Raw genomic sequence first — 15,801 nt, 5'->3', positions numbered from 1 at the left:
CCAAGCCTAGTGAAAACTATATAAAAAGGCCAAGGAACCTTCCCTCTCAGCCAAAGAATGTTGCAGAGAAGTTTAAGTTCAGTGAAGGAGGTGTTCAATCCTACAGTCTTGTGTCAAACATCCCTTGAATGTACATCTTTGCAGTAAAACCACAGTTCTACAAGACATTTCTAATTACACATTGTACTTACCATTTGTTTCACATTTTATAGCAATTAGCTAGTCCGTTGGCAAATTAAAGGTATTGCTGTGATAATTAATGTCTGAAGTTGATTCCTCTTCCCTGACATCTGAGCATGAATTCTTACTGCAGGTGGTCCTCCCCAAAAATTAGTTCAGACTCATTTCTTGGGGTTTTCCCCATATTACTACACTGGGACCATGTTCTCCAAATTATGATTGTGTAGGGAGGATATTAGGATGTTGCGGGACTCTCTAAATATACTCAGGAAATTCTTCTAGTGTTATTTCTAGGATCTCGATTGTCATCTTATGCTCCTCTGTTGCCATATGGGCATTAAGCTGGACAAAGTAAGGTTCCATCCTTGAGAAGCTGGCAGTATAGAATTCAATTTTCTTCCTTCACGAAAGAAAGAGAATGTCTTCCACTGTTGCATTCATGTTTGTGGATTTCATGACGTGTCTGGTGTATTTGTGGACAGACAACCCTAGAGATGAATTTTACTGAGCTCTAGAGAAGTATAATATTTCCTGTTATGGTTCTTTATTCTTTGTAGAGTAAGACCCTTAAAAAAACTCTATTTACACTTCAGATGGACTCCTGTAACTCCCAGGTTATATTAAGTTTTCAACTTGCTTAGCAATGAGATGTATAAAACCACTGATGGATTGATTAAAACAGCAACAACTATCCTTTTTATTAACTATAATCACAGACTGTGTTGTTTTGAATGTTTACAGGCATATGTCAATGTGGCAGATGCAAGTGTGAGAATTCAGAAGGGAACGGACTGGTCTATGGTAAATTTTGTGAGTGTGATGACCGAGAATGTCTAGATGATGAAACAGAAGAGATCTGTACAGGTAAGTACATTAGTAAATAAATGCAATAAGATGATCAGTCAAATCTGGTTGAGACATGCAATAGAGTGGTACAGTGTTTCAGATTTTTACTTACTGGAATTATACAAATGACTTTATTGCATGCATGCACTGAGAGACAAAGAGATAAATAGCATGAATACCCACTTGTGAATGATGAGTGGGAGTTTCAGATTGGCAAGTGGCTGAACAATAAGCCACAGAACATAGCATCCCTGAGCCACTGTCTCCTTTTATGAAGAGATGCAGGTCGCTTGTTGCTCCTCAGCCTTAACCAGCCTCCTCCCTATACTGAGGAGACTTGGGGCCTGGCTCTGTAGCTCAGGGATTAGAACAGTGGTCTTAAAAATGAGGGGTCACAGATTCAAATCTCACTGAGGTCTGCGTGCATAGCACCATAAAGCTGCTAATCTTTCTAGCAAATGAGGCACATGTAAGTGGCTATGTGCATAGATGGAAGAGAAAGAGGGAGAGATTGAGGGGATACATTAAACAGAGAAGTATGGCATTGGGAGAAGTGGGATTAGAAAGGAGTAATATACAGACGCATACACAAGGGGACCAGGTTCATCCCTGTAATGCTGCAATTTTATGTTGGGGAGTGTGTGTAAAATATATATTGCTATCTGTATTTATCCATGTGTATATAGAGACCAAAATAATTTGTTTGTTTAACTCTCCATGCTGTTCTTGGAAGTGGAAAAGAACTTTTGTGGTACAGAATAAGTTATTTTTTTAAAAAATGATAATAATATGACCCTCTAAAGAAACCATGCCCTGGGAATGCAGGCCAAATTTATCAAATTATTGTCTGAAGTAAAATCTGGAGAAGGGGTATCACGCTATTCTATATCAGTGATGCAATATATATTTTATTTTTACATAATAAAGTGTGAAGAGCACCTGCCATCCTTCATTACATTTGATAAAATTTGACATTTTACCAAACCCCATTAAACTCTCCTGTTCATTTTTCTGTGTATCCGTTCTCATCAGTGTTGTGTCTCAGGATAAAGCTTTTTCCTAATCCCTTATTCTCTACCCTGGTTTCATTCAGTGGTTCCATAATCTAACAGGGGACACGATGTACCTCTGTAAAACTCCAATGTTATGTTGATGTGCCTGTTGAATTCAAGAGTTACTGGAGAAATGTGCCGGTGAACCAGGTCCCTAGTGTTTGTGATTTCCTAATTCAGCACTATAAAAATTGGTTACATTACACTAGGACCCAGACACCTCAGTCAGGATCAGGGCCACCTTAAAGTTGATACAAAACACTAAAACAGGAATACTGCCTCGGAGAGCTTGCAAACTAAGGCTCTTATCCTTCTAATTTATGCACCGGCTTAACTTTAAGCACAAGTAGTTTTGCTAGGGGTATCAATAGAGCTACTTACATGCTAAAAGCTAATCATGTGCATATGCATTTGCAAGACTGGACCCCAAATAGGCACAACAGACAACATATAAGCAAAATTCCAAAGGTACATAACTTTGAGTTTAACCCTTCCTGCCCCCCCCCCCCCAAACTGTTTTACCTTCTCTCTTCTGTGCTTTGTGCCCCAGGTGATGTGCTCCACAGGTCCTAGAAGCCTTCCTTCCAGGCTGCTCACCCCAAAGGAATGGCTGCAGATCTTAAGATTCTTCTATTTTTAAGGCCAAAAGGGACCATTATGTTCATCTAGTCTGACCTCCTGCATAACACAGGGACATTTAAAGTCCCCATCTTTCAAAAACAAGTATGTTACAATGCATAGGCAGTCTTCTTTCATAGGCCCCAATTCAGGAAAACATCCCTGTTCAGCAAAGCACCCAAGCATTGGCCCAAATCCTAGAGAGGAAAAAGTCCGGAGGAGAAAAAGAAAAGAAAAAGGTTCTACAATTTCAGATTGGCTCAGTGTCTAAAGGCAGCGCCTGGGAGGTCTTCAGAGGAAGGAGTAAAGGCTTGTATGGCTGGTCCCTGCTGTGCCCCCACAGTGTTCAGCGGCCACTCCACATGCTCCCTGCCCTCCTTGACATGAAGGGTGGTCTCCAGTGAGGAGGCAGCCTATCTGGCTTTAATTTTCTTTAAACAAAATAGACAGAAGGGTCAAGCTGTTGTGACATGAGAGCTGCTAGTGATGCAAACATCTTAGCAATCATCAGCAATGAGTTGGGAAGGCGTATTGCTAGAAAAGTACACATAACAGTGCACTGAGGTATCAGTAACATGTTTTAAACTTTACTTTGGGGCAACAGTGGCTCCTTATTGTGTGTGGCATAGGTTCAAATGCTGTGCCAGGATTGTCAAGCCATTCTTCAATTGGCTTTTTTATGAGCCAATTGGCCTTTTTTTTTTTTTTTTAATGATCCATGTAGCGTATGACCTTTTTTAGTTTTTTGTGGGGATTAGTCTTATGGATTTCATATTCAGTTTCAGTGAAGATATGGCCTGTTTTTTAATGTGGATCATAGTATAGCTAACTAGCCTCTCAGCCTGCAATTTGTTGTTGTTGTCCACATGGAGCAGCATTGTCTTCAGTCAGGAACCATAGATCCACTCCAAGATAATTGTAGATTAAATTATTTAGTTCATACTAGTTCTGGGCACATAGGAGCATGAGGGAGAAAAGAGGAGGTCAAAGGTGGTGGTGGTTGTTCATGACCGATGATGATGATGATGATGATTTTATGTCTTGTGGAGTACAGTTGTGAATGAAAAGATTGCTATGTGAGGGGCAGTCCTTTCTACATAAAATGCATAAGTAGTTTGATGCCGAGGAAGGGATTACTAACTGTGCCTGCCAAATCTGCTGCTGTTTATGACTCAGCCTCTGTTTCTCAACAGCCACAAAGTGGTTAATAAAACTTTCCCATCATCAGAACACACATGACTTGTTTTCAATGGTGATGGCTTGCATCACATCACATCAGCCACACTCGCTCGCCTGTTCACCTGTGCGCTAGTGGCATGCATTCACAGTGGCCATCAGTGTGGAATTGTTATGTGAGTTCTCTAGAATAAAAGGTAGAGATGGTCAAAAAATTTATAACAACGTAATCCACAAATTTAGCTTCCTTTCTATCAGTGTGAATTGTTTGCAAAAAATTACCAAATTCTCAAATGTATTTAGTTTTAAAAATTATTCAAAAATTTCTTCAGAAATAATTCATCTGCTTCCATGAACAATTCATCATGAATTCATATTCATTATGAATATTTGACGTCCAAAATTTGCTGAAGTCCACTGAAGTCACTGGACTATTCATCTGCTGAAAGTTTCAGTGCTTTGGTGGATTGGGTCAGAGGATCAAGCCCCAAATGACCAAAGGTAGGACCTGTTCAGGATATAGAAGGTGGGGGAGGGATATTAGGTGCATTTGTAAAAGGTTAATTTTGATTCAGGAGAGGGATTAATCTTCCAGCTGGTTCTTAATTTTTAAGAGTTGATTTATCCATTTCCATAATTTTCCTGTTTAAAATAGTTGCAAACAAAAGCCCAGAGTTGTGCAAGCTGCTCAGCACAGGTAGTTTTCCACCGGCACAGAACTCCATGGAGTGAATCTTGCAAGGGGCTGAGCTCTCTCAACTCCTGTTGTTTAGAAGTTGCAAGTACACAGTACCCTATAGCTCAGACTTGAGAGGTTGAACCTTAATAGTGTATTTAAAGTTGCTCTTAACTTTTTCTATTAAGTTCACAGCCTACTAAATTTACCCATACATACTCAAAAATTTAAGTTTAATGACTATTAAAAAAATAAAGTTAAATTTGATTTATTTATTGATTTATGTGTTACAAATGAAGAACATTTGTATAATGAGTTTATGGAGGTATTTGAGTACAACATAATTAATTGTTTTTGTATTAATCTTATTTCATTCAGAAATAAAATCTGTAAACTTCTTTAGTTGTGATCATAACACTGCAATGATGAAGAGAAAAATTAGTAAAAATGATTAGATTGTTAATGCTCTTTTGAAAAACTTGTCTTTTTCTCTCTCTATGAACTTTGCTTTGGGTAAAGGCCATGGAAAGTGTTACTGTGGAAACTGTTACTGTGAGGCTGGTTGGCATGGAGATAAATGTGAATTCCAGTGTGACATCACCCCTTGGGAAATCAAGAAAAGATGCACATCTCCAGATGGCAAAATCTGCAGCAACAGAGGTGTGTCATTCGCATATTCTATATGTATATATATTTTGCACTAAGACAAAGGTAATAATTGTTTATAATAGTTTCTGGTTTTGCTCTCCTTATTTCACTTCTGGACACAAATTTTTAAAAGTTGGCATCTGTGTTGTGTGTCCACATAAACATACTTATGTGTACATGTACACACACATATATGTATACACCTGTATGAATATATCTTCATACAGGTGTATACATATGTGTGTGAATGTGTATATATAAACTATATATTTATAAGATGAAATTGATGCAAGAGTGGGAAGCCCTTTTCACCTCTTGCTCCTGCAATGAGGCTGCACTGGATGGGTTATGGGCAGATAACCCATCCTGGGTTCCCAAAACCCCTGAATGTGGGCTGCGAATGAACAGTGGTCATTATTTCATCTCCGAACCTGGAAAAGCAACCAAAGACAGCCTGCTTGTAGCCTTATAAGATGTAGTTCTCTGCACAAAGTCCAATCACTTGAATTTCATTCATAATTTCCATTTAATTTTGCCAATTTGGGAAGAAATAATGAAAAATTTGTATTCACCAGCTGCTATCCTTGGCCTCACTGAACAAAGCGTTCCAAGTGAGAATGTTATTTCTTTGGCTGCAGTCCAGAAACTATTACAGAAGAGCAAAAGTGCAAGTCTCATAGATACCTTTCTTAAATACATCTCTTCTGACAAACCTGCTATAGTTTGAGCATCTAATTATCCTGAGAGCATTTAGAAAACTCTCTCATCTTAATTATGGGCAAATTGAAAGCTTGGCTCAAATAGAGAAATAATGTAGGTTCATTTAATTTTTGGATTTCAACTGTAAAAAAAAACAAAAAAATTTGTGTAATACAGAGAACAATAAATATAGAAACATTGTGTCAAATTAGATGTTTTATTCACACTATAACAGTGCTTTCTTACCAAAGTGAATTTTAAGACATCTTACCTAGCAAGCATTTCTTTATCTTTATATTGGAGCAGTACAAATCAGTGTAGTTGGGACCCTTAATAGTGGCAAATTTCTACAGGATGTATAAGGGAACTACCTGCCCAATACTATTTCCAGAAGTCTTTGTAACTTTTCATATATTTTTGATTTTGTCCACATGAAACTTCAGAATGCCTCAACTTTACAAAGCTATTTCTAATCACTTTATTAATGGTGTTTTTGATCAGTGTTCCCAATTTACATATTTTGATGTATACTGAATATCTAGGGCAGCTGATGAAAAGTCATTCTAAAAAGTTACTGTTCAGAAATTACATCCATCATTATGTAATTTTTCCACTGTAAGTTCAACATTCTCTTCACTGAATGAACTGTAAAAGTCTCCATAATATCTATTCATGCAGCCCAGTTCTGTTCAAATTCATCATATTGTTGTGCTGGAGGGTGCTGATGGCTGCCAGCGAACTTGACTTTGAACTGTGGACAACCACAGACCTTGCTGTAGCTGGTGGATGTGTTAGCTGTCTTTTATTCTGACTAAATGAAAGAAGCAATTAAGCTCCTTTATGGAGTGAGATAGATGTAGACAACGGAACCCGATGCCAAAGGACTGGACTGTATGTGAGGCCTGGGCAGAGATTGGGCCATAAGATCATGACAGATTTCCCTGAGAACTGATTGCAAATGCAGTGGCTGGGGCATTGTTTGGTTTCTGTGTTCTTCAGAAGCAAAGAAAGCAGGCAGCGAGAGACACAATGTGAGTGTAGTTCTGGGGGGAAGCTAAGAGAGAGAGCTGTTTTTGGGGCGCAAGACTGGTTGAAAAGCAGGATTGGATTTCTGAACAAAGAAACATTCTCTTGTTGATTGTCCTACTGTGTTCAGGGAGATAGGAATGTATGTACATTCTTTGTAAATAAAGAGGATTGCACCAAAGAAATACCTGCCTCATGAAATCTTTCTTTTCCTAATGGAAATAAACTGGCAAAGACCTGAATATTGGCTAGCATTTGGGTTTAGGAGCAACAATATAATTTTCAGTCAGGTCATTGCTTTTTACCCAGATTTTTAGTTGGGGTGATAAAGGTCTCACGGTCATTGCCGATCGGATCAGAATGTGAGGTTTTCCTAACTTTTTATTTTTTTTTACTCTAACAATTACTAATCATCCTGCATATCCTGCATTTTTCTGTTGTTGAGTCCAAACAGGAACAAACCGCAACAGCAATATAATACTTGCATCTTAAGAGAAGAAGATAATTTGCTGATGAAGTAAATTATTTTGTTAGACTACAAAGGTTGTAAATCATAGGAGATGAGCACAGGTTTTTAACTAATGAACAGTAGAAACTGTGAGCCTACACTCACACAGCTTTTGTGAAGGCAGAGTAAAAAGTTTCAGTTCCTACACTGATCCTTATTAATGCACATTGCTAGGCTCATTTCTGCTCTGTTCGTTTTCCTAGGCACATGTGTATGTGGTGAATGCACATGCCATGATGTGGATCCAACTGGTGACTGGGGAGATATTCATGGAGATACCTGTGAGTGTGATGAAAGAAATTGCAAGGCGGTCTATGACAGATACTCCGATGACTTCTGTTCAGGTAAGGGACACATGTAAGTGTAAACAATATGTCTGAATTTAATTTTGGGAGAATGTCCAGTTGGCTTGCTCTTGCTCCTCATTCTATTTCTTTAGTGTAATTTTTGCTTGGCTAACTCTAGGGTACGGTCTCTAATTATTTTATTGTAAGTAGATAGATTTTTTTTAAATAAAAAAAATGCAATTTTATGAAAAATGTAAATGAAATGAAAAATCTTTTGTTCTAATTTTTTTCCAAAAAAACACAACTTTTTGACCCTCTTGCCTATATATGAACTTAGGAACCCAAATGTAAGCACCCATTTGTGTTATGCTAAGTACATTGTGTTCCACGTAGCACAAAATGAACATTTGAAGACTGACTGAAGCTATTAACTGTGGATATACTCTACCACACAGATTGAAACTTGCAGGGTCACTTCTAGATGCTGCAAATGTAGAGACAGAGGGGAAAATTAAAGGAAAAACTCAAAGAATTTGTTAATGCAAGATGGTTGGTAGCAGGGGAGTGCGCAGGAAAAATAAGTTGATCCCTTTTGGAGGGGCATGTTCTGTGCCCCTGCTCTGGCCCCAGGGCTTGGAGGAGCTCACTTTCCCTGCCATGGTCACAGGGCTGGAGCAATTCTGTGCCCGAGAAATTATTGTCCCCTCTTGTGTATGACCCTGGTTAGTAGAACATAAAAAGTGGTATAGTAGTGACTACAGCATCACTACAGGAAATGTGTTCCTATTAAATGCCATTGATTCTACCTCTGAGCCTACAATCCTGCCCAAAGAACATTGTGTCCAAGATACTCAAGATGCCACCCAAAAATGCAGGGTATAGCACAAAAATCTGTGCTATTTGCTACGATATGAAAATAAAATGGGGGAAAAAATGAGAGCATTTGTCAGATGCAGTCATCTAGAATTTCAGATGTATGGGCGTTCAGCACATTATTTTAAACTTTGTTGAGGAAGAACACCTAACACAGTCCTAGCCCATTTTTGGAGGTTCAAAAATTCTTCCTTAGCTACCAGCATCCTCATGCTTTGTTGAATGAAAAAGGACTGATGTCCCAGCTTCCCAGTGACACTTGGTAGAACTCTGGGGAAGACGATGCCCCTGCATTTTTAATCCAGCTACGATAAATTAGCACTAAGCAGGAGGAGGACTTTGACTAAAACATAGCATGCATTTTGTGCATCAAGGGACTCTACAGAAGCACACATCTTACAAAAGCAATTGAAGACAACTTCAAAGGGACTAGACAGATTACAGTCTGAGAGTAATACTGCAGTGTACTGTGGAAAACTGACTTGACCTAATTAACAACAAAAAATTGGAACCACACAAGAACAAAATAATTTTTAAAAATAGTTTCAGAGAACCTATAGATTCCCCTCTATTACTTAGCCAGCATGATTGATCCCAAATAGCAAGAGCATTGGATGAACCTGACACAGGAAGAGGAGGCTGAAACTGAGATGATGAAATGTAACTCTGTTTCTTCTTTGTTAATGAGAAATGTGGAGATCCAGATTTCTTAACCACAACTGTGTTTGAAAAAGAAGGTTGGAACTAGACCTGGACAGAAAAGGAGGGAAAGGAAGAAAAAGCGGCATTTTGTAAAAATGTTTTATGACTTCCCACTTCCTTGGTTGAAATTTTGACCAGCTCTAAGTGTTTAACACTTCATTATGTAAAAATGATGGAAAGATGTGGAAATAAAATCACAGAAAACAGGACAATTTAATTCAGGATATTGTCAATTTTAAGACCTACTACTGTCAGCATCAATTGAGCATAGTTTTAGCACATTGAGATTGGCTTGATTTAAACTTTGTTATATTCCAGTTGCTGAAAAAAGCAAATAATATGGTAAAAGTATGTCCATAGCTAACGGTAAATACAAAAGAGGGTTGAGCCTAACTAAACAATGGGCTTGGCATTTGTGTTCTTATATTCAGGGCTTTGTTTACTCTAACTGTGCAAACCCCTAGCTTAGACTCAGTGCACCAATGTAAACTGACTTTCAGTAGAGTGATTTATCCCACTTCAAACCAGGGTACTCTGCATCTGTGTAAATCATTGCCAAAACCCACAATGTGGAGAAGCATTTACAAAATTCAATCTGTTAATTTTGGACAATGTATTTATTGTTTTGTGTCTACAGATAAACAGTGCTTACAAAGTGAATCACAAAGCATATGTTCTATGTTTCATTTCACAAAACTGTTACTTTTTTAGGTTTTAACAAGTTTTTTTCAGTGGTTTAGTACAAAATCTACTTGGGCTTATTTAGATTGGGGAAAATCCAGGCAAAATGGCAACCCCCTGACATGGTTCAAAAGTTTCTCATGTTGTTTTGCCTGCCTAATTGCTAGAAGCAGGAAACTTTTCCTGTCCAGATGAGTGGATTGGAATCATAGAAACGCTGTTACAGATAAGAATTTTACTGTGGCTGAATGAAATACCAACAGTCATTTCAAAGACTTCATACCATGGGAACTGGGAGCCCTGCTGCTAAGGCTTAACATCACAGAAGGGTAGCTCCCTTCAGAGATTTCACATTACTTGAGGGTGATTGGCAATTTACAGTATTTCATGTTGCTAACTGGATGTCCTCTTCTAAAGAGCTTAATGCTGTTTGGTGTCTAACTGAGTGAACTTCTCTTAGAGAAGTTCACCTTCTTAATGACTCTTCTCCTTTAAAGATAATCATGTTAACATCCAGATTATAGAAAGCAGACAACAACAAAATGAGGCTTCCCATATGAAAACACCCACATTCACCTACAAACTATGTTCTTTTGTCTGGTTAGCGCATACATTGCTGTTTTAGCAGGAGAGATTCTCAGAGATGCACAGCTGGATCACAGGGGCATTTGGCCAATGCTCAGTCTGCCAGCAGGTGCACAAAACCAACAGAGGACAGAAGAGCTGGCCTTCGGCATATTGAAAGGAAAATCAATTAACAAATGTAAAGAAAAATCACTTCCTGTGCACCTGCAGAATGGCAGCTGCTCTGCTGGCCTTCTTATAGAGGTAGAGTGCTTCTTGCCCCCTGCCTCCTTCAGTTTTCTGCTTGTAAACTAGTAACTGCATACATTTTAGACATGTAGTATTTGCAAGTATAAACATTTCAATGTAATCAGACTAGATCTATAAAACATATGTGCTTATTGTTTGCAAGAAGAAAACTGGATGGGACACTGGACAAAAGAAGAGTGGGTCGGACTTAAAGCAGTGGGTGGTGACTGGCTGAGGTTCTTGGAAGCAGAATTGGCCCGGGAGCTGGGCTAAAGAAACAAGCATTTATGCCCTGTTTCAAACTTTACTCTGCTGCTGAAGAAAGCTTTTGGTGATTGTCCATAGCCGGGGGGGTTCCCCCATAATATAGTCAGGAATACCCGCCTTTGCAGTGTGGAGAGCTGACGTTCCTTCAGCGGGAGCAGGCAGCACACATCCGTGCTCCTCCTCAGCCAGCACCGAACTGACTTATCTGTTCCCTCCACTGGGAGCATGTGCACAGCAGGGCTGAGGGGGCGTTAATTCAGACAAACAAACTAGGAACTGCAAACAAAACTTAATTAAGTTAAAGCTAAGGTTGGTCAAATGTATATCTTCACTACCATGCAAATAACAAGCAGCTTGTGTATGTTACAAAATGTTATTGTGTTGAAACTTGATTTGTGAGGTGTTGCTGAGTTGGTTGACATTAGCTAACCAGAACGGAATGGTTGATGTAGGCCCAGGAAAAGTGTATTCCACAGCACAGCCATTTGCTTATTGGTTTAAAGTAGAATATATCGTAAAGTTGATCTAGATTTTTTTAAAATAATTATTTAAATACATTGTAGAAATTTGTGATTTTGATAGGGGATGAAATGTTGAGTATGCCATGAACTTCATAATCTTCTATGTGGTATGATGTGTATATAATACTGAAATTGTCAGTAAATTATGTAGCATTGGAAGTTCAAAGTAAAGATTTTGCACTGCAGTGTGATCTACAATGTATTTATATATGCATTGTGAGACAAAGTAGTGTTGAACTGAAAGTGAGTGCATAACAGAGGGTATTTGTGTGCAGGTAAGGCTAAGTTATTGTCATGGTAGTGAGATAAAGCATGGAGAGTGGTGTTGTGTTGAGTTTGAAAGTTGTCTTATGGTTGCCTTGCTGCTTAGGGTTTGCATTGTTGTGAGAAAATACATTTGAGCGACTTTACCTCTTTGGTTAACAGTGTTTGAGAATGTATACCATATATCAGATGCTACAGTGTTTTTTAAAAAAAGAATAATAATTAAATGGTCTAGAAACTATATGATAACACAGGCAGATGGCATCCATTATTATTACCATACAGAAAATATTGCAATGGCTTGATTATATTGAACTTCTTCCCATGATAATTATTTAATAAAAATGGAGTTTTAGAAATTAGAGACAGTGCTTACTATCATTAGCCTTTAATGTATCTATTGTCCTTATTGAGACTGACTTAGAAGACTTTAATTGTATTCATTGTAAAGGTCATGGACAGTGTAATTGTGGAAGATGTGATTGTAAAGAAGGATGGACTGGAAAGAAGTGTGAACATCCAAGTTCTTGTCCATTGTCAGCCGAGGACAGCTCTAAGAAATGCCAAGGAAACTCTCATTTATCGTGTTCCGGAAGAGGTAAGTGAAGTTCGTTAGGATCTTTGTCATGCCCTCATAATCTACTTCTGATTAAAATTTTTCTATTCATAAGTTTCTTGTTTTAAAGAGCTTGAAATTTCCTCATTGTGTATGAGTCACATCTGCATGATTTATATAGTGGTGTGAAGGGAGAATAGGAGAAAGAGCACCTTTTTCTTTTCTTGGCTTCTGCTGCATTATACTATATTTCACTTACTTCAGTGTGTTCAGTTTTTGCAGAGGAGATTTCAAGATCACTTCAATTAGTTCTTTAGTGAGGATATATTCAGAGTATGGGCCTATTCTTGCGCCCTGTGCTTGGACAACTCCCACTGAATTGGAAGTGTCATATCCTCAGCATCTGTATAATTGGTATAACTCCTTTGACTTTGGAGTGATGCAGATATGCACCGGCAGAGGATCTGTCCCATTGACCGCGGGATTGAGCCCTATACAACTGCCTGCTTACTTTTCAGTTGCCTTTTCAAAAGCTTTGACTAAAACAATTATTTATGAACAGACTTTTATTCAATTAAGTGTGCAGCCTCAGGTGTACAGTTGTGACAATATAAACACAAATAACATGCAAGAGGAAAAATTAATCTAAAAGAGAATGGATTCCATTCATGTTGACTTATCAAAATATGAAATATGATTCTGCTCTCAAGAGACTAGAAAGGTAAATATGATATATAGGCTTTTTTTAGAATTCATCATTGAAGTTGTTATGAAGTCTGCCCCACTATACCATTTGCTGGGAAAGGACTAAAGCTGCTCTTGAATTATTGCATCAAACCTTAAATGTCATTTAATTTGTGATTGCTTCTTTCACTAATACCATCTGTAATAACCAGGAGTAAAACAGAGGTCAAAAGCTATTCACCCAAGTTAGCAGTGCCACATTGACATTTGCCTGTGTTTTTTCTTTCACAAATGTGTAGCTGTTAATAACAGTTCTTGCATAGAACTAGTTATCTCCTACAAGAACTAGGAATTATCAGCAGCTTTTCATCAGGCTATGAGGGCAGAATGTTGAACTTTTAGCAGAGAAATAGCATTCACAAGAGGAAGTGCTTTTGGGTGGAAAAATAATGTTTTGGTTTGGCTGGATTAGGAGGTTTTGAATATTACCAATACATTACACTTGTGCAGTCAGTTAACAGAGGGTATGTTTACACTGCAATTAAAAACCCATGCCTGGCCCATGCCAGCTGATGTAGGCTCACAGGGATCAGGCTAAGGGACTGTTCAGTTGTGGTATAGATGTTTGGGCTTTGGCTGAAGCCTGGGCTTTAGGATCCTTTGTGATGGGAGGGTCCCAGAGCTCAGGCTTACCTTTACCTCAGTTTCCAATTTGTAAACTGGAGATAATAATACTACCCTACCTCACAGGGGTGTTGTGAGAACAAAAATCCATTGATGACTGATTGTGAGGTGCTCAAATACCGCAGTTAAGAGGGCCATAGAAGCATGTAGATAGCAAGAAAGAACTAGATGCTAGAAGGTGCAAGGGAACATGTATCCTGGAAGGAGGTTTTATGGATGTAGCAGTGGGATTGCCTCCTTAGTGTCTGTAAACTATTCCTGAAACTTAAATGTCATCGTGCTAGAAAATAGGAACCTGCTGAAAGTCTTTAATGCAGTGGGTCTGCTTTCCCCAACCCATTATTGGTATCACTATGTGATTTAAAGGATACTTTTTTCCCTGGAATGTGGTACCTTACAAATGGTTTAGTTCTGTGAGTAAATTTCTTCTTGAGATTGGGGTGAGTTTTAAGAGCATTCAATTTTAATTTCTTATTGCTTTTTAAATCTGTCCCTTTTCAAACTGGATGTTTCTCTGTTTCTGATATCATCATAGTTACCTTGACTAGGATTTTCAATGGAACCAAAGAGAGTTAGGCACCCAATTCCCATTGAATTTCAGTGGGACTTGGACACCTAAATACTTTTTAAAAATCCTTGTCCTTGTTCTTGGTGTCCATACATTACTATTTTGGTCATTTTCTTGTAATGCTTTTCTTTTAGCTAGGATGCAAGGAAAATAAGAGTAAATTTGCACTACCGTACGAGGAAATTATGCATACAATATCATTTAATGGGAGTTTTGTTTAGTAAGACATTTATTTCTGGATTAGAAGAGGGGACTAGGAGTCAGGAGATGCAGTTGCTGTTTGTTACAGTGCTAGTCGTTGTGTGTCCTTGGAGAATTCATTCTGAATGCCTCATTTTTTCTTTTGGTCAATGGGGATCATGATACTAAACCACTTGCTGTAAAACACTAATACTTTTTGGATAGAAGGTGCTAAATGAGGACAAAATATTATGGTTATTCTTAATATCATTTGCCCCAAAGAGATAATTTGCTTCTTAACCATAACGTGTAGAAAACAAGGAGCAGGAAATTGTAATTCATACCTGTTTCACCTTTTTATATTAAATATTGCTGTGTACTTAGTTTCAGGTGGAGAATGTTTAAACATGAGACATTTTGTCATGATGTTGGATTCCTAAGATTGTTCAACAATGTACTAAGTGGTATTTTTATATGGAAATGTTAAATGTAAGTTAGAAATGTTATAATACTTCATTTCAATAATTGCCAAAGTAAGCTCAGTTACTGGCTAACGGGGCACTGAGGAAACATTCCATAGAAGCTTTGGCTGGCCACCTTGAGGTTTTTGCTTATTTTCCAAAACTTTCTGATTTGAAAATAAAAAAACATAAATCTTCCAGAAATTCAGCTTTGAACTTTTAAAATATTATATAAAAAACACACAAAGTGTGGGCCATACTTTAAAAAAAAAAAAAAAAAAAAAAAGCAGGGGGAGGGAGGGAAATAAGCCCCTTATACTTCCATATGAAGAGAAAGTATGTACCCAGAAGTCACCTACTATAGGACAGACCCAACAAAGAAAACAACAGAACACAACTGCCCATTACCTACAGCCCCCAACTAAAATCTCTCCAACACATCATTAAGGATCTACAACCTATCCTAGCAGATGATCCCTCACTCGCTCAAGCTGTGGGAGGCAGACCTATCCTTGCTTACAGACAGTCCCCCAACCTGAAGAAAATACTCACCAGCAACTATACACCATATAACAAAAACACTAACTCAGGAACCTATCCCTGCAACAAATCCCGTTGCCAGCTCTGCCCGCACATCAATTCTAGTGCCACCATCACAGGTCTTAACCACATCAGCCACACCATAAGGAGTTCATTTACCTGCACATCTGCTAATGTAATATATGCCATCATGTGCCAGCAATGCCCCTCTGCCATGTACATTGGCCAAACCGGACTGTCACTACGCAAAAGAATAAATGGACACAAATCAGACACAAAAAATGGTAATAT

The 15,801-nt window shown here is 38.3% G+C and overlaps 1 protein-coding gene across 2 annotated transcripts in view; it reads left to right on the top strand.

The window, feature by feature from the left end:
- Positions 1-15,801, top strand: part of ITGBL1 (integrin subunit beta like 1) — a 201,917-nt gene that overhangs the window by 111,045 nt on the left and 75,071 nt on the right. For both annotated transcript variants that reach the window (XM_067536829.1, XM_067536828.1), the window contains exons 4-7: positions 922-1,044; positions 5,068-5,208; positions 7,633-7,773; positions 12,289-12,435. In XM_067536829.1, coding sequence (XP_067392930.1) covers positions 922-1,044; positions 5,068-5,208; positions 7,633-7,773; positions 12,289-12,435 — 552 coding nt within the window. The remainder of the gene's footprint in view (positions 1-921; positions 1,045-5,067; positions 5,209-7,632; positions 7,774-12,288; positions 12,436-15,801) is intronic.

Source organism: Emydura macquarii, unplaced genomic scaffold, assembly GCF_026122565.2.
Source record: "Emydura macquarii macquarii isolate MOO-44397 ecotype Brisbane River unplaced genomic scaffold, CSIRO-AGI_Emac_v2 contig_3671, whole genome shotgun sequence".
NCBI classification, from domain to species: domain Eukaryota; kingdom Metazoa; phylum Chordata; order Testudines; family Chelidae; genus Emydura; species Emydura macquarii.
Note: the sequence above shows the minus strand (reverse complement) of the source record. Positions and strands in the feature narration are given on the sequence as shown.